The sequence below is a fragment of the Maniola hyperantus genome, chromosome 26, assembly GCF_902806685.2.
Source record: "Maniola hyperantus chromosome 26, iAphHyp1.2, whole genome shotgun sequence".
Lineage (NCBI taxonomy): Eukaryota > Metazoa > Arthropoda > Insecta > Lepidoptera > Nymphalidae > Maniola > Maniola hyperantus.
This window is the reverse complement of record NC_048561.1, coordinates 1,470,985-1,493,970: the sequence shown is the minus strand read 5'-3', so window position 1 is coordinate 1,493,970 and position 22,986 is coordinate 1,470,985. Positions and strand designations below refer to the sequence as shown.

The 22,986-nt window shown below is 40.2% G+C and overlaps 1 protein-coding gene across 5 annotated transcripts in view; it reads left to right on the top strand.

Moving 5' to 3' along the window:
* Positions 1 to 448: 448 nt before the first annotated feature.
* Lrrk (Leucine-rich repeat kinase) overlaps positions 449 to 22,986 on the top strand; it is an 80,524-nt gene continuing 57,986 nt past the window's right edge. For all 5 annotated transcript variants that reach the window (XR_011238207.1, XR_011238208.1, XM_069507432.1 and 2 more), the window contains exons 1-6: positions 449 to 757; positions 8,044 to 8,235; positions 8,781 to 8,946; positions 18,460 to 18,619; positions 19,626 to 19,791; positions 22,432 to 22,547. Coding sequence is in view for 3 of the 5 variants with exons in the window: in XM_069507432.1 (XP_069363533.1) it covers positions 707 to 757; positions 8,044 to 8,235; positions 8,781 to 8,946; positions 18,460 to 18,619; positions 19,626 to 19,791; positions 22,432 to 22,547 (851 nt within the window). In the remaining 2 variants the exon portion in view is untranslated. The remainder of the gene's footprint in view (positions 758 to 8,043; positions 8,236 to 8,780; positions 8,947 to 18,459; positions 18,620 to 19,625; positions 19,792 to 22,431; positions 22,548 to 22,986) is intronic.

Here is a 22,986-nt window from a genome sequence, read left to right as displayed (position 1 = left end):
TGGCCGTTTATACGTATTTCGAAATTGCGCCGAGCACTCGTAAGTGTTTATATATACATCTGTCTCGTTTTAACTCTGTCTTTAAGCTGTGGTCTTAAGTATAAGCAAAGTCAGAGTGCGCTCTATAGATCTCACCCTGAGTCCTAATTTCTAAGTACCTAATAAAGTAAACAAAGCAATGGTGCTAATCTTGTGCTAATATGGCTAATATATTCTCACGCGTCAAGTTACGATGATGAACGGACAATCTCTATGGTCATATGCATATTGCACAGAGTACATTGAATATGTAAATCTGTGATATTGGCAGTTGGCACTATGCTTTATGGATATCATCTGTTATGTGTCAAAGAGGCCTTAAAGGAGTGTTATCCAGGGCCGTAAAATAAATTAAAAAAAAAAAAAAAAATGTGTCAAAGTCAAAAACGGTGGTCAAAAATACGAAAACATCGCGAAAGAAGAAATGGTTGGACTAATCGATTTTGTTGAAAATATGTAATAAATTTGATAAATCAAGTCTGATCCACAAGACGTAGTGGTGTTTTTTTGTCAAAACGTGTGTATGAAATTAGATCTACAATTCGTATAGAAGTTTCATTGAGAAATTTGATTTTAATGAACCTTTTCTGGACATTGATGCGACTACAGTTAACACCCAACTGATAATATTTAGTTTAGATGGTTGTTTTTGTGGTGAATCTCAAGAATGGACCTGTCTCCGGACGAGGAACACTTCCAGGGGCGACTCTTACACCAGGTAGGCTAAGTTTAAAGTTGGAAAACCCGAAAACTACACTGCTTTTTAAAATGCATTGGACCGTGTCTTAATGCACTAACATTGTTTTATACTAAAACATCGCAGTTCCGCGACCGCGAGGCCGTGGACACAATGAATTAGTGATAGAAAGAAATATACCTACTAGGTTTTCCCGATTTCTTCTGTGTAGATTTAGGTGTAAGAACACGAAATAAATTTTGTGTTAAGAGTTTCCCTGAGGGATAAGATCCGAAATGAGGAGATCCGCAGGAGAACCAAGGTCACTGACATAGCCCAAACTATTAGCAAGCTGAAGTGGCAGTGGGCAGGTCATGCCTGGCGTAGAGGCGATGACCGTTGGAGCAGGAAAGTCCTTGCGGGGAGACCGCGTATAAGCAAGCACAGTGTGACCCTCCAGCACGATGGACCGACGAGATAAAAAGTAGACGATGTCCTTCCCCTAAAGCTGTACCAAATTTCATCAAAATCGGTTGAACAGTTGGGCTGTGAAAAGCTAGCAGACAGACAGACAGACACACTTTCGCATTTATAATATTAGTATGGAAGTATGGATATGGATGATAGTGATGTACCTATGTGGTTGAGCTGAATAAGTCAATGGACCAGTTCCTGCTTCTCTATTTTAGATTGAGCTCACACAAGCTCATTTTGTCAAGTTCTAATAAGAGCTTAAATGCATTTAGCTATCTTGCTCTAACAATAAAAGTCACAATAGGACTTCTTCTATAGGTGTTTATTCTGAAGGTATGGTAAACCGTACTTTTGACACAACAGTTAACAAAGCAAATATGGCAAGTCCTTTCTTAGTTTGTATGTGTCTGCAGCACCGTTTTTAATTGTAAACAGATTGCTCATTGAATATTATGTCATCGCCTCACACTTGTTGTGAGACTATAAAATCGAACGAGCTGTGCGAAATGGTACATTATTCGTCTGGCTTTTGGCGGGGGCACTTCTCAGCAGATACTGTGTCATACTTTTGGTTTTAGTGTGATGTTGTCGTTGGAGGTCCCGTAGAGTGGATAGATGTGTAAATCAAACACGTGTGTGCTGTTCTATGTCCCGTTTATTACTGCTACTCAATACTAATACATAACCCCACTACATCACCGGGGTGGTTTTGAGAAAAAAAAAAATGTTGTAATACAATTTTTTTTTTTTTTTGATAATATAAAAATTATTTAATATAAACTTGTTTGATTTCCTTATTACCTGACACATAGAAATAAGCTGTTCGAAACATTCACAATCTTATAGGTAAGTTACAATTTAAAATATAATGTACTTAGTAGGTACAATACGATGGTACATACATGTCATCGTAATGAAATATAAAACCATTAGGCACTTATGATACAATGTTAGGTAGTTACCTACCAGACTACAATAATAATATACTAATAATAACAAGCGTAGGTACCTCGCGTATTCATAAGTAAAGAAACATGAGCTAAACACTAATACTAGGTGACATATGGTTTTGTCCTATTTTTATGGACAGTCTCGACATTTTTACCGTTTTGCACTGTAACATTAGGTCCATCTTCACTTAACACTGTATAGGGTCCATCGTATAGCTTATCCAGTTTTTTACCTGTTTCATTTTTGATCAAGATTAAATCATCTTTCTGATACTGAATGGGATTACACTTTTTGTCCCATACATGTTTCCTTTTTAATTTGCTTAAAACTAAATTTTTATGCGCTTCCTTAGATGCTAACTGTAGCCTATACTTAAGCTCAAGTGCATAATTATCTTGGCTGTATAGTGGCTCTACTACATTACTTCTTAAATTACTAGGTAAACTACAACTATTGCCAAATACGAGTTCGTACGGTGTATACTTAGTCTGTGTATGGACAGTAGTATTGAATGAGAAACACCAGAACTGAAGCCACTGACTCCAAGTTTCTGGATGTCCGTCACATAATGTTCGCAAATATGCAGCGAGATGCTTATGAGTGTTTTCTAAGGAGCCTATCGACTCATGGTGATAAGCTGTAGAATTTATTTTTTCAATTTGAAGTAGCTTACATACCTCTTTCATCGTTTCTGACTGAAATTCGCCGCCTTTGTCACTCGCGACAATTTTGGGTAGCCCGTAACGTAACACGAAGTTATTAACAAAGGCTCTTGCCACACTTACTGTATCTTTACGCTGCAAAGGGTACGCCTCGACGTATTTACTTAGCTCGCATTGTAAACTTAAAATATAAACATTACCATCTATATCTTTATCTAAAGGACCTATGATATCTAAATATACTTTTTCGAAAGCTTTCGACGCTGTCGTCGTCACGACCATCGGCTCTACTATATTTCTAGAATACTTATTAGTTTGGCATTTGCCGCACTTACTTACGTATCTCCGTACATCGGATTCTAGCCCTGGCCAGAAGTACTTACCTTTGATGTTGCTGATCATGCGTTGTACACCCGCATGGCCACTCGTAGGTAGTAAGTGATAATCATGTAGTATGCATATCTTTTCTTCCTCATTATGGACTCGTTTTACTCCTTTTAATATATTTATCTGCGGTCCGGACCATTTTTCTCTACTTTTTATCTCATTTATTAACTGTTTTATGAACTCTACATTTCTGTCATCTCTAATTATACATAAATTTTTAATATTCAATTCACTACAAAATACGCTCAATAAATTCGCAAATTCGACTCGCGTAAAATGCGACATATAATTGAGGTTTATGTAGATAGACTGAGTTGACTCCTCATATGCTAAACATTCTCTTTCATATGATAATTTCCTCTTACTCAATTTACTTCCTAACATAAATTTCAATTCTACGTAATCACTCGGTTTCCTTAGTATCTCTGCGACTCTTGGTTGGCCAGACCTTGATTCGACAGGTATACAAGGATCCCTCATGTCTACCTTCCTATTCAACTCCTCTTTATCTAATCTAGCTTTCTGAGCTCTTGTCATTACTAAGCTAACTTTACTATTCAATGATTTTAATTCTTCCGAACTTATGGTCACCCTACTCAGAGCGTCTGCGACGTTATCACTGCCTTTTACATACTCAATTTTAAAGTCGTACTCCTCTAACTGCAATCTGAATTTTAAAAGTCTTGTTGACGGATCTTTCATGCCAAATAAATAAATTAGAGGTTTATGGTCGGTTTTAATGATAAATTGCTTACCGTATAGGTATGGTCTAAAATGTTTTATACTCCAAACTATCGCCAAAAGCTCTTTTTGAATTATTGGATAGTTTAATTCCGCTTTATTTAGAGGTCTACTAGCGTAGGCTACGGGTTTTAAATCTTTATTACACAAAACTGAACCGATAGCTATGCCTGACGCGTCAGTTTGAAGAACGAAAGTGTTATTATCAGAAAAATCTGGGTATTGCAAAATGGGGGGTGTAATTAATTTATTTTTCAATATTTCGAAACTATTTTGACATTCTTGTGACCATGAAAATATTGCATTTTTCCGGCATAATTTATTTAATGGTAAGGTGATTTCAGAAAAATGTGGAATGAATTTTCTATAATAATTGCAAAACGCTACAAATCGTCTAACCTCGTCTGAATTTGTAGGTATCGGGTAGTGTTGTAGCACTCTTACTTTTTCTGGATCGGGTAGAACACCCTCAGCTGACACCACGTGACCTAAATATAGTAACTGTGTTTTCATAAATTCGCACTTAAGTGGGTTAAGCTTAAGGTTCATTTTTCTGAGCCGTTCAAATATACTTATTAAATTTTTATTGTGAGTTTCCCTGTTTCTCCCAAATACTATTAGATCATCGCAGTAAATAAAACACTTTTCGAAGGTTAATCCTGACATTGCTATTGACATAACTCTAGAGAATGCATTAGGACTAATTTTTAAACCCATGGCTAGACGCTTCATTCTGTATTGCCCAGTACTCGTGGCAAAACTGGTAATATCCCTACTCTCGGGGTTTAAACTGACCTGATAAAATCCTTGATACAAATCCAAATGAGTGAAATAAATACACCCTGAAAGTGAATCTAAGATGTCCATTATATTTGGTAAAGGAAACTTATCGTCCTGAATTGACTCATTAACCTTCCTATAATCTATCACTAAACGCCATTTTTTCCCGTTTTCTGACTTTTTAGGCACCAGTAATATTGGGCTATTCCATTCGCTATTAGATGGTTCTATTATGTCGTCATCGAGCATACGTTGTACTTGTTTATTAATTTCTTGCTTCGATGCCTGTGGCAAGCGATAAGGTTTTGTATACACGGGTTTGGTGTCGGGTTTCACCATAATCGACTGTTCTACAACGTTCGATACACCTAGCTTGTCACCTTCTAAGAAAAATATGTCTGAGTATTTAGAGCATATTATTTGAAGCGATTTTTTCGCGGTGGGGTCTAAATGGTCCAATTTCAATTCTGCTAATAATTTTTTAACACGGCTAACATGTTTTTGAGATTCGCTAAATGAACATAGGTTATAGTTTTCTAAATAGTCAATGTTTCCCGATTGAATAATACTCGATTTAAGTATTTTTATAGGCTTTTCATCCGTATTCATTATTTTTACTGGTATTTTACCTCTATTCGGCTTTACGATACAACCTGCCAGAAATACGTTTTCATGTAATTGTTTCGGATGTATAACACAATCTTTATATAAGCTTTTACTAACACTCAAATAATGAATTGACTCGCTACGTGATGGAATAGTTAAGTATTCGTCCGACTCTACGGTTTTGCTAGTAGACTTACATATTCTTAAGGTACATGTTTCATAATAATTAAATTGTAACGTAAGTCTGTTCGTAGGCAAGTCTATGTTTGCATTATAAGTTCTGAGAAAGTCTAGCCCGATAATTCCATCCGCTCCGCATGGAACGTTATCGAATAGGTATAACTTGTGGCGAAATATGAAACCGTTTGCTGACTGTAGTGGAACATACGCTAAGCATGTCGACTGTATTTTTCCACCTATACCTTTTATAACTGTAGTACTTTGATACTTTTTTACTTGATTTTGAATAATCTGACTATTTATGATAGATAAAGATGCCCCTGTGTCCAATAAAAATTTGCATTTCCGATTACCGATAAACAAATATATGAAATCTAACCCTTCACATACTAAAGCATAATTAGGCTCGAAAAAACTCTGCTAAATTTATATCTTGCTCCTCCTTTTGCTCAGACGCTGTGACGTAAGCATTTCCCTGACGGTGATTATTATTTGAGTTGCCTCTATAAAACCTGGTGTTATTTCTTGGGTATCTGGACTGGTTGTAGTACCTCGTAGGTGTGGTCCTAGCACGATAATTATAGTTATAATAACCTCTCCTTACCTGTGGTGTGGGCTGATATGCGCCTCGGTGAGGGCCACTCGTACGGTGGAAGTTTCGACGTCCCCGACTGTACCTGGGGTAACGAAATGACTGATTCCGGCCTTGCGAATATGAGTAGACCCCGTTGTTGGACGATGTCCCGGCGGTGGCCAGCTCCTCATCCTCCGCTGCGCGTACTGCGTCTTTCAACTCGCTGTAATTCCTGGCTGATATTATGGTGCTCAGCCTTCGGTTACGAAGGCCATCCGCAAACCTCTTTATTGCTAGTTTCTCGTTTATAGGTCTCAATATATCACGTGCCTTCTGATTTTCTTCGGCTTGTGATATGGTGAGGCCTATAAAGAGCTCCTCCAGCTTTTCACCATAAGCGCTAATAGACATATTGTTCTGTGTTAAATTGTTTATTTGGGACAGCAATGAATTGGCAGACTTTTTTGTAAGCAAATATTTTTTCATGTCTGATAGCAAATTGTCAATAGTGGAATATTCGGAATTAAGTTTTAATTTCGCGGTTTTTGATAGTCTAGTTTTTAATATAAAAGAAATTAGCAACCCCTTGCTGTCCTGACCTTTTAGATAACTGCTATACATTTCGATGCTGTCTATTATCTGTTCTATATTCTCTTGTTTACCATCCATTACCGGGATTAAAGTACTCGCCGTTTTTAGGTCGAAGTTATCCATTTTTTCGAATGATGACTGTTCTATATTCTCTTGCTTACCAGTCATTTTTTCGACTGATGACTTATCATAGCTTAATATTTTAAGAAAAGTTTCCTCAATGTTTTCACACAGTTTTTGTATGACTAATGATGAATATTCTAAATCCTTTTCATTTAATTGCGTGATAAATGTTTTATAATTTTCGTATATTTCTAACGCTTTTCTTACCTTGCTTAATCCTATTTCCTCTAGCCTCCTATCTGGTCCTAATTTCCTAATGCTTACTCTTAAGTACTCTAATTCACTATTTATATTACTTAAATGTTTTTCCATTAAGTCTATACACTGTCCATTTTCTCAATAGTTTTTACAATAAATCTATACTGTTCATTTTCTCACCGCACTTCCCGCACTTTACGCACTTTCCGCACTTTACGCGCACATCACTTTAATTGTCACACATTATACTCGACTCTCCTCTCGATCTCCTCTCGTAGACATCCGCTCCTGCAGCCTCCTTATAAAGTCCGCTCTCACTCCTTCATTAATCCAGTTCCTGTGGCATTGTCTGTATTTAGCAACTCCTATAAAAATAGCTGCTGCGCTGCATATCGCCAATATTGCTGCCATCATTATATTGTTTGTGTACATGGGGTGGTCCATGTTGGAGTCTCCATTTTGTGATATCACCTCTTTGTTCTCGCATACACACTTGGAGCACTTTGGTCCCATTTTTGTAATTATTTTAATGTTATTCCCGACACGTGTTGCTATCGCGGTGCGAGCGGCCGCTACTCCCCGTGCAAAAGTCCGCTCGCTGTCACGGTCGCCATGTGATGTTGTCGTTGGAGGTCCCGTAGAGTGGATAGATGTGTAAATCAAACACGTGTGTGCTGTTCTATGTCCCGTTTATTACTGCTACTCAATACTAATACATAACCCCACTACATTAGAATTATTATTATTATTGATACCTAACATGGTTTTTGTTGGCTAAGGTTAGTTAGTGATGTCTAGACTCATAGTAGATGTTGGTTTCATGACTAATAATTAGTGAAGGTTGCTATAGTGATTGTTGAGGTTAGTTTGTGTTGTCTCTCGTAGTGCGAGAGTATCGTTATTGCGCCCACGAAGGTTCAGTTAATCTATAATGTTGTGATCCTGACATATCCGATTGATCTTTATCCAAGTTTACTTTTAGTGATTTAGTCATCATCGTCATCTTCTCAAGGCAGTTTTGCCGACATATGCATGATGTTTCATTTTATCTCATGACTTAGGCAGCGTTATGGGACAACCTGGAGCTACTCCAAGAGCTGTTGGCGGGAGGGGCGGAGGTGAACGCGAAAGACGAGCACATGCGCAGCGCATTGCACGCCGCGGCGCTCGCCGAGCGGAGCCACTGTCTGCCGGCGCTGTGCGTCGCCGGTGCTGATGTGGACGCTCGCTCCGACCACGAGACTGGTGGCAAGGTATCAGTATTAGTTTGTCACAAACCTGGGTTTCCCCTGTTCCAACAGCGAAGGCGAGCGAGCGAGTGGCGTATATCTTCGTTTCTAGTCCACTGCTAGAGAATATGGAATGCCTTTCCGGCTTCCGTTTTCCCCGCTAGCTATAATAGTGGGACCTCAAAAGAATAGTGAATAGACATATTCTAGGCAGGCGCGCTTCTTCTTTGGCGGCATTATCACTTGTACAGTGTGACGTGACCATATAAGTAATATCTATTTAATAGCCCATAAGTACATATACATGTATCTCAATACATTCCTACCGATAAAGCAGTCGAAAGCCAACGTTAGGGTCGTACGCTCATTTCCGACACCTTGTCGCAACCTTAAATGGCGATCCTGCCATGCGGACTCAATATGATTGGTGTAAAAGCAATCAAGTCTATATAGTTGAAAAAAATCGAAGAAGTGGCGAAGTCCACTTTTCGTCTTTGTTTACTTTCAGTTATGTGTCTGCATCGGCCATAAGAAATGTTTGAGTCTGACGTTTGGTAATTGTATCGCAGACAGCGCTTCACATCGCTGCCGAGCGTGGTCATGTGGAGAACATCAAAGCGCTGCTCAGCGCTGCAGCAGATCTCACAGCGCTGAGCGGCAGCGGCGACTCAGCGCTGGCGCTCGCCGAGCGGGGCCGGCATCGACACGCGGCGTTAGCTCTCAGGGAAGCTAGAGGCGAGTATTGTTTGAGCTAATTATAGTATAGAACGTCTTGGCGCCACTGCAGCAGATCTCACAGCGCTGAGCGGCAGCAGCAGATCTGAATCAGTGAACGAAAACTGGTAAAACCAGTGCGCGAGTCTGACTCGCACTTGGTCAGTTTTTGTTACAAGTTTCCTAACTATCGTGAACCAGTGGGTGCTTGAGGAAGGATCCGGACCGCGGGGCACATCTGGCGTGTTGTGTACGTCTGCTCCAGAAAGGGGAGAAAGACTAACTAGGGACAAGGAAAGGATAGAAAGAATTTGTAGGGAGTCAAGAAGGCGCCCTGGGAAAGGGCCTCCAAGCAAGTACCGAACGGGCGCCCTCCCACGTTTCGGCCCATATAGCCGCGAGGTTGGTGGGGCCATGGGAGGTAGTGGGTGGTTGTGAACTGTGACAACTGACAACTGACAACAGTTCGCAAAATAACGTGACCTTAAGCTAAAAATAGACGACATTTCGGACACGCAACAGGTTCGATTTCACCTGTCAACAACTTTATTGTTTTGTTGTTTATAGATAAATCGGTCAAGTGCGAGTCGGACTCGCACAAGAAGGTTTCCGTACCATCGTAGAAGAAATAACACTTTTTGTTTTTTAGGGTTCCGTACCTCAAAAGGAAAAACGGAACCCTGTAGGATCACTTTGATGTCTGTCGGTCTGTCAAGAAACCTAGAGGGAATTTCCCGTTGACCTAGAATCATGAAATTCGGCAGGTAGGTGGGTCTTATAGCACACTTAAGGGGAAAAATCCGAAAACCGTGAATTTGTGGTTACATCCTGAAAAAAATAATTAAAATGTGTTCATGAACAAATATTAGTATTTTCTACTTTCAAAGTAAGATTAATATGCGAAGTGGGGTATCATATAAAAAGGCTTTACCTGTAAATTCTAAAACAGATTTTTATTTATTTTTATACATAAAATAGTTTTTCATTTATCGTACAAAATGTCGGAAACATACGACTGTAGTACGGAACCCTTGGTGCGCGAGTCTGACTCGCAGTTGACCGGTTTTTTTTTAATTTTCACAGTGGTCATTTTGAAATTCTTATTATTTGTTGTAATAGCGGCAATAGAAATACACATTCTGTGATGATTTCGACTCTACTTATTACATAAGTTTCACGAGAATCGAGATACCGCCCGCTGACAGACGGACGGACAGCGAACTCTTAGTAGTCACTACCCATATTATAAATGCCAAAGTGTGTTTGTTTGTTGGTTTATTGGTCTGTTGATTTGTTGGTTTGTCCTACAATCACGTCAATCCGTTGCACCGCTGTGACGTGATTGAAGGACAAACCAACAAACAATAGCTCAACCGGTTTAGGAGTGGACTGAAAACCGAAAGGTCGACGGTTCAAACCCCGCCCGTTGCACTATTGTCGTACCTACTCCTAGCACAAGCATGACGCTTAATTGGAGAGGAAAGAGGAATATTAGTCATTTAACATGGCTAATATTCTTTAAAAAAAAAAAACGAGTCAGATTTTGATGTAACCTGATATCTGAAACCTGTTAGTAAATTTCCACCACAAGGTCACTATAATGGTCACATAAACTTGCCATTAGGTACAGTACGCGCGGCGAGAGTTTGGCTTTGACCGTTATTGCGCAGAAATCAGAAATTGGGTATCAACGGGCAATTAGTGGGGTGCGGGGCGGGTGTGTAGGCGCACGCGGTGCTCTGATTGGCGCTCCACTGCTCCAGTCGTTCCCTGCCTCTGTTTGTACAATCACGTTCACAAGTGAATTGCTATTTTCGTTAATTGTTTATTATATAAGAATCTGAATAGCACTGCTGCTAAGACTTTTTTTTAATGTTAACTTTTGTATTTAATAATTATTTTAAGTTTTCTTTTGTTTGTATGTACCAATTTTACATGTATCTTGGAATAAATAATTTTATTAAAAAACAATTATTTAGAATTTTCATCGCTGTCTCTGTAAACTTTAAAAGGAAATAAACATTTTATATAAGTAAAATAACTATCAATAGTTTTAATAAATGAAGAAGTTTATCTATTTCGTATTATTTTCTAGCATTATTACCACTGTACATGAATTTTGACCCACTCAAATATCCAACCTGGTACATAAAAAAGGAAAAGTATTGTGTGCGTGACAGTACCCATGCGCAGTAATCCCCTCCACCCGAAGGTCAAAGCCAAACTCTCGCCGCGCGATCTGTATGCGATGTAGCTAACCCGACTCCGCTTGATGCGGGTGGCTATTGTCGCTATTGTGTAGATTTTCACAGCCGCACTCAGAGTCTCAGAAGTCAGTTATAATACAGGGCACATCTCACAGGGCACACTCTACCATTTACCACCCGTACGTAGTCGAAATTCCCCGGATACGTAGGAAGCGATTTGCCTCCTCATTTCTAATTCGAACCGCCATGATTTGGGACGCCCTTCCACCATGGGTACCTTCAAGACAAGAGTGAATAGGCATCTTCTAGGCAAGCGCGCTCCATCTTAGACTGCATCATCACCTACCACCAGGTCTGATTGCAGCCAAGCGCTAATCTATAAATTAAAACAAAAAAAAAATTACGGACATCCCTTTCTAACACGCAGTTAGAGTTCTCGCTGGCGCACTCTTTAGCTCGGGTCGTGTAGTTTTGTGAATATTCCCAGGCTATTTTTAGTAAGGTAGCAAGTTACATCAGATCTTGCACTATTGTGAAAATTTATAATTTTGCTTATGTATGCTTATGTATGCTATAAGTATGTTTATGTTAGTTTGTACTCGTAGTTTAATTATTGTAATTGGCTTTATGGCCGTTCTAATTAAATAATAAATAAATAATAATAATCAGAATGACAGTACCATTGCGACTGCAAAGGGTTTATAAGACTTAACACTTTTCATATGATTTTTCGCATGCCACCTGTGAAATAGTACATCTCTACCTAATTGTCTGAGTGACTGCTCAAGCCTCGCTACCTCAATGAAAACTAATTTAGTATGTATCGCTGGCGGACTGTGAACGCACGTCCTTTCCGTAGTTAAAAAAAAAAGCGTTTTCGCATGCCGGTTTGCCAGTTTATTTTATTTTATTTTATTATAAAGGCACACAAAACAGGTTTCAACTACAAATGGTCCAAATACAAAAACAATTGATGTATTCGTTCCAAATGTGAAAACTGTGATCGTATTTCAAAATGTGAAATAAATAAATGAAATAAACCCATTTAACAGTGTTAAATAAAATAAAAATAAATTAACTCTAAATACATAAGTGGTATAGAGGTGAATACAAAGCACCTACGTGCGTGTGTACTTAATCGCATTAAAAAAACAAACCAATTTTAATAATTTGTTGTGCGTAATTTAAACGCGAAGGTGTTTTTGTTTGTTGGTTTGTCCTTCAATCACGTCGCAACGGTGCAACGGATCGACGTGATTTTTTGTATGGGTATAGATAAAGACCTGGAGAGTGACATAGGCAACTTTTTTTCCGGAAAATCAAAGAGTTCCCACGGGATATTTAAAAATCTAAATCCACGCGGACGAAGTCGCGGGCATCCAAGGCCAGATTTTCCAAGATAAAAGTAGCCTACCTCACTCTCCAGTCAAAAATCACGTCGATCCGTTGCCCCGTTGCTGTGTGATTGAAACTGAAGGACAAACCAACAAACAAACACACTTTCGCATTTATAATATGGGTAGTGATAATCATTTTTTTGCTAAGTTGCCGGTTACTACATTGGTAGAACTGTGGGCGTTGACCTTTCAAACAGATCGCCGGGGGCCTACCACCGTCCGTTTGATAGTTACATTGTGACGATCGCCATTACCTTTGCATCTATCTTAGACTGCATCGTCACTTACCACGAGGTGAGATTGCAGTCAAGAGTTAACTTGTATATGAATTTAAAAAAATGAGTTTGCGTTCTAGTGCGCGCAAAAGAAATAGACCAATCTGAACACGAGGCGTGTGATTGCGTAGACTAAACAAACAAACCCCTGTTTTACCCCTTTAGGGATTGAATTTTCAAAAATCCTTTCTTAGCGGATGTCTACGTCATAATAGCTATCTGCATGCCTTTCAGTCCGATCTGTCCAGTAGTTTGAGCTGTGCGTTGATAGATCAGTCAGTTAGTAAGTCACTTTTTCTCCTTTTTCTTTTACTAGCTGTTGCCCGCGACTTCGTCCGCGTGGAATTAGGTTTTTAAAAATCCCGTGGGAACTCTTTGATCTTCCGGGATAAAAGAAGCCTATGTCACTCTCCAGGTCGTTATATATACCCATGCAAAAAATCACGTCAATCCGTTGCACCGTTGCGATGTGATTGAAGGACAAATCGACAAACAAACACACTTTCGCATTTGTAATGTACGGGAGCGGTATGCAGGCTTGACCCTACCAAAGAGAGATCTCCCACCGAGCGGTTGGTTGTGCTCGGTAGCGCCAGCTGGGCCGACGGTTGTGTCTTGAAACTTCTATATATAGTCCAGACTCCAGATTGTAGAAACTCCGTTAGTGCGAGTACTGTCGGCGGTACATTTGTTCGGGACTACGTCATGTAATGTTATCGATTGAACAGCGCCATCTAGTTTCTACTAGTAATATAATAAGGGTACTGATAGTGTGTAGTGTGTACATAACTCTTGCTTTTATTTGAACCACCTATTGGTAACCCATGCGTTTACCACTGCGCCAGGGAGGTTCGCAAAGCATTGTCACAACGCGCAATAGTCGCATCGTTATTTTACTGCGGAACCCTGAAACCCGTGCGCGTATCGCAACACCACCCCTACGCAACTAGTTGCGCCACGCGGCCGTTACGTACTAATACGATTAGTGTCGGAGGCCAGGCGTGACTGTTGCTGGGCAAACCACCGCTGTGACATCACTGACCTGTACCAGAGTGAACTAGAGTGCGGGACTCTCGGTTTGATCATGAATCGTCAATCAGTACCCATATTATAAATGTGAAAGTGTGTTTGTTTGTTGGATTGACGTGATTTTTTACATGGGTTTAGTTAATTACCTGGAGAGTGACATAGGCTACTTTTTATCCAGGAAAATCTAAGAGTTCCCACGGGATTTTTAAAAACCTAATTCCACGCGGACGAAGTCGCGGGCATCACCTAGTATAAATATACTAGCGACCCGCCCCGGCTTCGCATGGGTGCAATGTAGATACTAATGTGGTGTAATTGAGGTGTCATTGCTTTGGAAACTCAAATGAGAGGATTCTTTCCGACCTAATTCACATTATTTCAATTTCTCTAGGGATCTCTAATTTTTGAGAATGTAACTATAGCTATAAACCTTCCTCTTGAATCACTCTATCTGTTGGTGAAAACCACATTTTTTTTTTTTTTTTTTTAATAGATATAGCGAGCAAGCGAGCAGGCGGGTCACCTGATGTTAAGTGATTACCGCCGCCCATGAACATTTGCAGCACCAGAGGAGCCGCCGATGCGTTGCCGGCCTTTTAGGAATTTGTTGGTCCGCCCCTTGAATAACCCCATGTTATAATCTAGTGGGAACACCGCCGATGGGAGTTGGTTCCACAGTTTGCACGTGCGTGGAAAGAAGGATCTGGCGCAGCGGACGGTCGAAGTGCACCAGACACCCAGATGGTGAGGGTGAAATTCCTTACGGTGGCGCGCGGTGCGGTTGTAGAAAAAAGAGGGTGGAATGAGGTCAAAAAGCTCTTCAGAGCACTCCCCATTATACAGGCGATAGAACACGCATAGAGAGCTAACGTCTCTGCGGTGCTCCAGGCTTTCCAACGAGCCGGTTAGTTTGGGATCGTCCACAAGTCGAACAGCCCGCCTTTGGATCCGATCAAATGGAAGGAGTTGGTACTGGGGTGCTCCAGCCCAAAGGTGGGAGCAGTACTCCATGTGAGGGCGGACTTGCGCCTTATAGAGTAGGAGCCTATGCTCGGGCGCGAAGTACATTAAAATCCGATCAGTAGTTTAAAAGATCTACGCGTTCATACATACACACAGACAGCGGGAAGCGACTTTATTTTATACTATGTAGAGATAAAAGGAAAAGGTGACTGACTGAATGAGACTGACTGCCCCCCAATTGGTTGATTCGCTGTTTACATTTTTCACAGCCAATCAAAGGGCAGAATTTCTTGATGATTGCGATAGCGATGAAATGGTTATTCTTACACAATCGGGGGGCTGATCTATCAACGCACAGCTCAAACTACTGGACGCATCGGTCTGAAAATCGGCATGTAGATAGCTATTATGACGTAGACATCCTCTAAGGAAGGATTTTTGAAAATTCAATTCGTAAAGGCGTAAAACTGGGTTTTGAAATTTGTTTAGACCACGCGGACGAAGTCGCTAGCATAAGCTAGTAAAATATAAACTCCTATAAAGACCGGGCAATATTAAGAGAATAGTAGAATGACTGTAGTTTTTTTTTTTTTTTTTTAAAGAATATTAGCCATGTTAAATGACTAATATTCCCCTTTCCTCTCCAACTAAGCGTCAGGCTTGTGCTAGGAGTAGGTACGACAATAGTGCAACGGGCGGGGTTTGAACCGGCGACCTTTCGGTTTTCAGTCCACTCCTTTACCGGTTGAGCTATTGAGGCTTCATTTGTTCTAACTTTACTTGTTTACCATAATTTTACCTACGGACATCTGTATTCCAGCTATAAATAGCGTTATGTAGTTTTTATGCATAATTTATAACGGGTTGAGGCATGGGCAAACACAACGCGACGAAGTGGGTGACGCCACTGAGTGAAACGGAGTCGACTCTATTTGATGTCTATTTAAACTCAGCCAGCTGTGATAGCGTAGTGGGTAGAACGTCCGGTTCTTATTCGGGAGGTCGGGGGTTCGATCCCGGGCACCTCTAACTTTTCGGAGCTATGTGCCTTTTAAGAAATTAAATATCACTCGCTTGTGAAGAAAAATATCGTGAGGAAACCTGCATGCCTGAGAGTTCTCCATTATGTTTTCAAAGGTGTGTGAAGTCTGCCAATCCGTACTTGGCCAGCGTGGTGGGCTATGGCCAAACTGAGAGAAGATGCGTGCTCAGTATTGAGCCGGCGATGGGTTGGTCATGACGATGATTGATTAAAACCGCATGAAAATCCGCCATGCCACCCGAACGGCTATCGGTTCTTCGAGCTATGTATTATACACCCGTTTAGCTATGTTGGTTACTTTGGTTTTTCTACGGATCTCCTTACTTCTGATTAGATCTTGAAATACCCAAGTTCACCTACTTCTATTCTAAGTTTGAAGTGAGCGCAGTAGTTCTGTGTCGTTAACGACGCGCGTCACCGCCGCTTCGCTTCGTATTCGTCCAGCCCTTTAATATATCCGTAGGACGGTTTTATTATACATGTTCGTTGTAGATCTGCAATAATGAATCGTTAGAATGTTGCAAAAACCATTCTCTCACGGATGGAGTTATATATATTTGCATACTGAAGCTTTGGTTAGGACAACCGCCTTCTAATCGTTGGTCGGGGGTTCGATCCCGGGCACGCACCTCTAACTTTTCGGAGTTATGTGCGTTTTTTAATTAATTAAATATCTCTTTTGTTTTAAATGTGAAGGAAAACATCGTGAGGAAACCTGCATGCCTGAGAGTTCTCCATAATGTTCTCAAAGGTGTGTGAAGTCTACCAATCCGCACATGGCCAGCATGGTAGACTATGGCCAAAACCCTTTTCACTCTGAGAGGAGACCCGTGCTCTGTAGTGAGCCGGCGATGGGTTAATCATGATGGTGATGATGATGATGGTGGTTTAGGTTTTTAAAAATCCCGTGGGAACTCTTTGATTTTCCGGGTTAAATGTACCTAGCCTATGTTACTCTCCGTCCTTTCAATTATCTCTTTGCCAAAAATCAAGTTGATTGGTTGCTTAGTTAGGGCGTGAAGGAAGGTTAAATAAAAAACCGGCCAAGTGCGAGTCAGGCTCGCGCAATGAGGGTTCCGTACTACAGTCGTATTTTTTCGACATTTTGCAGGATAATTCAAAAACTATGATACATAAAAATAAATAAAAATCTGTTTTAGAATGCACATATGAAGATCTTTCATATGATACCCCACTTGATACAGTTAACTTACTTAGAAAATTAAAAATACAATTATTAGTTCATGACCACAATTTTTTTTTGTGTGATCTAACCCTAAATTCACGGTTTTCAGATTTTTCCGCAAATGTCAACTATAAGATCTACCTACCTGCCAAATTTCATGATTCTAGGTCAACGGGAAGTACCCTGTAGGTTTCTTGACAGACAGACAGACAGACAGACAGACAGACAACAAAGTGATCCTATGAGGGTTCCGTTTTTCCTTTAGAGTTACGGAACCCTAAAAAATCTGTGAAGAGCGATTATTTAAAATCTCATATAAATATTTACCAAACTAAACGGCACAATTATTAAATCAACCAATAAGAAGCGCTTACGTCACAATATACTGTAATCTCATTGGTGGAAACGGATGACTCTACGACGCTTGCGCCTTGCAGCCAACCACTATGCAGAGGTTGAGACAATGGCGTCCCAACTTGACACTGAAGATGCGTATGACGCCGCCCAGTACTTCATAGATGATGTGAAGGATCCTTGGAAAGTAGGTGGGTATTCAATGTGCTCGATTTTGTATTTTACTTTAAAAAAAACCGGCCAAGTGTGAGTCAGACTCGCCCACTGAGGGTTCCGTACTACAATGTATGTATGTATGTATATACTTTATTGCACCACAGAAACACAAATGACAGGTTACAAAAAGAAATCTTAATAAGTAGGTACAAAAAGGCGGTCTTATCGCTAAATAGCGATCTCTTCAATCTCTACAATCGTATTTTATCGACAACGATACATCAAAAACTAGTATGTACAAAAATAAACAACAATCTGTTTTAGAATATAGAAGTAAAGCGTAAAGCCCTTTCATATGATACCCCACTTGATATAGCAATCTTACTTTATATGTCGAAGTAAGTCGCTGGTCCAATATTTTGAATGAAAACATATAGTAAAAGTAAAAACGTAGTCCGAAAAAAATATAGTTTTTTATACATTTTCGATATTTGGATTTTTATATAGATAAATCGATATATCGATATTTTTTGACAAGCCTAGAGCATAGCCACACCACAGTGCAGCATAGCTCAGTGTTGATTGGCCATCCCTAATGTAATGTAAGCTACAATTAACTAAAGCTAAGACTAATTGTGGGGTGAAAACTATACAGTTTGAGGGAGTGCTACTATATAATAACTTGCCGAAAGACATTTTTAACGAAAAATCTTTTCCAAAATTTGAAGAAAAATTAAAAAAATATTGTCAAACACTATAGTTTTAAAATATATTATAATATAAGTTTTATTATTGTATAAATTCACCGTATCTTAAATAATGTTTTCTTCTATATAATATATATGTTTAAAATTGTTCTCATGTAAGTGAACTTTTGTTCTTTTTTGAGAAAATAAAGTCTTTAAACCTAATGTTTTGACACCAGATGCCTTGGAGCGGGAGCGTATATCCCAGCACAAGCAGCTGCGGGAACTCGTGGCCAGAGGGGATGCCAGCGGGCTCAGCGCGCGGCTGCAGAGCCTGGGCGTGGCCGCCGGCATCGCGGCCAACCTCACACCAGGGGGCGCCAACACGCTGCTCTATGTGTGAGTGTCTGTAGCTCCGGAAGCCGCAGTGCTGGTAGACCCCACCAAATGGACGGATGACATTGTACGGAAGCGGTGTGTAGGCTCGACAGTAAGGGTAACTAAGGGAGAATTTGTAGTTTTGATTATTTAGATTTTGACATAACTAATTTATATTTAACTAGCTAATGCTCGCGACTTCGTCCGCGTGGACTACATAAATTTCAAACCCCTGTTTCACCCCTTTAGGGGTTGAATTTTCAAAAATCCTTTCTTAGCGGATGCCTACGTCATAATAGCTATCTGCATGCCAAATTTCAGCCCGATCCGTCCAGTAGTTTGAGCTGTGCGTTGATAGATCAGTCAGTCAGTCAGTCATTCAGTCAGTCAGTCAGTCAGTCAGTCACCTTTTCCTTTTATATATTTAGAAGATTGCAATTTTAATTTAAGTCAATTTTTTTTTGTATGTTTATAATAATTAGCAATTTAATTAGTTTAATTGGGCTATATTATCTCCGTTCTAATTAAATAATCCATACTAATATTATAAATGCGAAAGTGTGTCTGTCTGTCTGTCTGTCTGTCTGCTAGCTTTTCACGGCTCAACCATTCAACCGGTTTTGACGAAATTTGGTACAGAGATAGCCTTTATCCCGGGGAAGGACATCCCACAGGATTGTTAAAAACCTAATTTCACGCGGACGAAGTCGCGGGCATCAGCTAGTCCTAAATAAATTCTAATAGGACTGTTGGTATCCGCTGAGAACATCAGTACCCTTATTATAAAGGCGAAAGTGTGTTTGTTTGTTGGTTTGTCCTTCAATCACGACGCAACGGTGCAACGGATTGACGTGATTTTTGCATGAGTATAGACAAAGACCTGGGAGAGTGACATAGGCTACTTTTCATCCCGGAAAATCAAAGAGTTCCCGCGGGATTTTAAAAACCTAATTTCACGCGGGCATCAGCTAGTAAACAAATAAATAGGAAATAGGAAGGGATAGAGAAACTTGTATCCATGTTTCAGCGCGTCAGAGCTGGGCGCTAAGGCAGCGGCCACTGCGCTGGTGGCGGCGGGCGCAGACGGCCGAGCGCACCCCGTCACTTGCTACGGCCCGCTCTACATCGCCTGCTACCACGGACATGTGGACATCGCGCAGCTCCTGTTGACTCACTTCCCTGAAGCTGTGCAGGTCAGTGTAACTGCAATGACCTCCATTCTACCACAGAACAGCGAGGAATTGTACAAATCCTTAAGGCGGGTACAGACTGCTGTAACGTAACGTGCAATGTAACACGCAATGAAAGAATTTACCGTCCACATTGTCGCAATGTATCATGCAATGTTACAAAATTCCCATAGTGTGGACGCCTTGCGCGCACGAATTGAACACACTATGCGTACGAACAGAGCATTTCAACTCGTGCGCGCCGCGATCCGCCATTTGTCGGTTTTTCGCCGAACACAAAGGGGCGCGCAGTGTGCACGGAGCGCCGGTGTGAACGGGTTGTGTGTGTCTGTACTGCGGAACGCGCGCGAACCATGGAAGAAAACACAGCTTCGGCAGAGCCTACACTTGAATCATGGAGTGAAGAAAAAGTAATTCAGTTAATTGAGGCGTACAGAACAAGAGAAGTTTTGTGGAATCCACAAAATGAATCTTTTTATAAAAACATGTTCTCGGCAGACTAAGATATGTTCGCCGTGCGCATGCCGGAAAAGATGCGAGTACGTACGTGCTCAGATCGTGCGCACGCTGCGTCCACACTTATGAAATGCTCCTTTCATGTTACATTGCATGTTACGTTACAGCAGTCTGTACCCGGCTTTAAGCCTCAATAGCTCAACTGGTAAAGGAGTGGACTGAAAACCGAAAGGTCGACGGTTCAAACTCCGGCCCGTTGCACTATTGTCGTACCTACTCCTAGCACAAGCTTTACGCTTAGTTGGAGAGGAAAGTGGAATATTAGTCATTTAACCAGTAACATGGCTAATATTCTTTTTTTTTTTTTTAAAAGAATAAAATCTATATCATCATCATTCTTTACCCGACTACGGCAGAGCCAAAAGGAAGGGTTATAATTTTAGCAGTCTATGTATGTATGAAAAAAGAATCTATTTTTAACTTCGTCACTCGCTCATTTAATCCGGTTCGATTTCAACCATATGGTGATTGCAATAAGGTTCACTTGAGTTGGCCTTCAGGAGAAAGAAAACACGTCTACTTTAGTTCATTGTTTATTGGCCACTGACTTTCCATATGTAAAAAGTACTCTGTGCCACTGACTTACTATTTTACATGCACGAATAATAAATGCAATTTTAAACCGAACAGGAATATTAGTCATTTAACATACACAATAACACAACATAATATTCTTTTTTTTTTATTTTTTATTGTGAATGTTGGCATCTTTATGGGAACGATATCCAATCAACTCGCACGAAACGATTTCGCTCTGCATTTCTGATACGTACCGCTAAGGTGTGGCGTGCCCTTCCCGCGTCCGTGTTTCTTGCCACGTATAACACACGAAATACCTTCAAAGGACTCGTTTCCTGACTGCAGCTGCAAACGTTAAATAAATAAATAACCCTCCCTCTATTTTTTTTTTTTTTTTTTTTTTTTTGGTATATATATATATATACTTTTTTTTTCAAATTATTAGTATACCTTTTTTTTTTTTTTTTTTTGTTTTCAGAGGTCATCCCAAACGCGGGCAAAGGCCTCCCCCTTTTTCTTCCAGGTATCCCTGTTAGCGATCAGACGCGTCCAGAGCGCACCAAGGCCATCAAAATCCTCCAGATCTGCGCGCCAGCGCGTGCGGGGCCTGCCACGGCGACGCGTTATGTAGCGTGGACACCAGACTGTGCTCTCCTGCGTCCACCTATTGTCCGACTGTCGCATAACGTGACCTGCCCATTTCCACTTCAGTTTTCTTGCTTGTCTTATAACATCGATCAACTTGGTTGCAAACGTTACCTGCCTATAACTATTGTATGCGGGCCAAAGTTAAATATAATTATATCTACCCGATCGGGTTAAGTAGGAAGTAGTATTTATAATTTTTTTTGTGAAAACTTCACTGGTTTAATGAAATTTCTAGATTAAGGTTAGAACTATGTAATATGTTTAGCTGTTTGTTTTCTAAATTAAAAAAAAAAAGCAAGAGTGAATAGGCATTTTCTGGGCAAGCGTTTGTTTGTTGGTTCGTCCCTGAATTACGTTGCAACCGAGCATCGACATCGGACAGCGGATCGACATGATTATTTTACATGGATATATTTAATGACCTGTGGCCCTACCGCAGTTGTTTGACAGCTACAATGTCACGATCGCAATCATCTCTGATTGGTTAATGCTCGCTCACTATTGGCCACAATGCATTGTTGCAACAAGAATCGCACAAATTCAGCCAATCAGAACAATTGAGATTGTAATAATGATTGATGCAGGTTTTAGACAATCGCCCTACTGGAGAGTGACATATGTTACTTTTTATCCCGAAAATCAAAGAATACTACTTACTTACTTACTACTTACTTACTATACTACTTACTGTACTTACCTTGAAGTGCCAGCCGTATCTAGTCTCTAATAATCCATGTTATGTCCGTGCCATTCGCGCACTCGATCGACTCGCTTACTTTGTAATAATTTTATTTCTACCCACTTTGTTTTGTATAAAGTCGCAGTTGATGTGTGGATAATATACCTACTGTTTATTTGTTAAATTTCTCATGTAAGTGAATTGAATTCTTAATGAGAATAAAGTTCTTTAACCGTAAAGAATCCCCACGGGATTTTTAAAAATCTGATTCATAATTTCAGCAAGAGACGGTGGAGAAATGGCTCCCACTGCACGCGGCGTGTATCGGCGGCCACCCGGCGCTCGTCACCCTGCTCCTGGACTACCCGTACCCTGAACATCTGCTCAGTATATACACGTAAGTTACGTGTTCACAATTATTACTATGAGGTCTCACAGTGCGCTTGAACGCACAGTGTGTGGTTCCACCAATCAGATTATTTTATCACGTCAATTTTTTATTTTTTTTTATTTTATTTAATAGGAAGCCAACGGTATACAAAGAAAACTAATTATGACGACTTATATAAACTTAGGACTATCAATGTATACTCACTTACAGGCTAACTCAACATGCTTAACTAGAACTTCTAAATAGTAAAACTTAAACTAAGACAATGGCACCGATTCCTTTGTCTTTTTAGTTTTAGAGTATTCGCATCCTCTTCTTACTAATGTAATATGAAAAGGACAGACGCAGTTTGACAGTTCTAAATTTAATTTTTAGATGGTAAACCCGTGATTTTAGCGCGCAGTCGCGAACCTACTGTTTAAATTTGTATTGTGCACTAAAATTT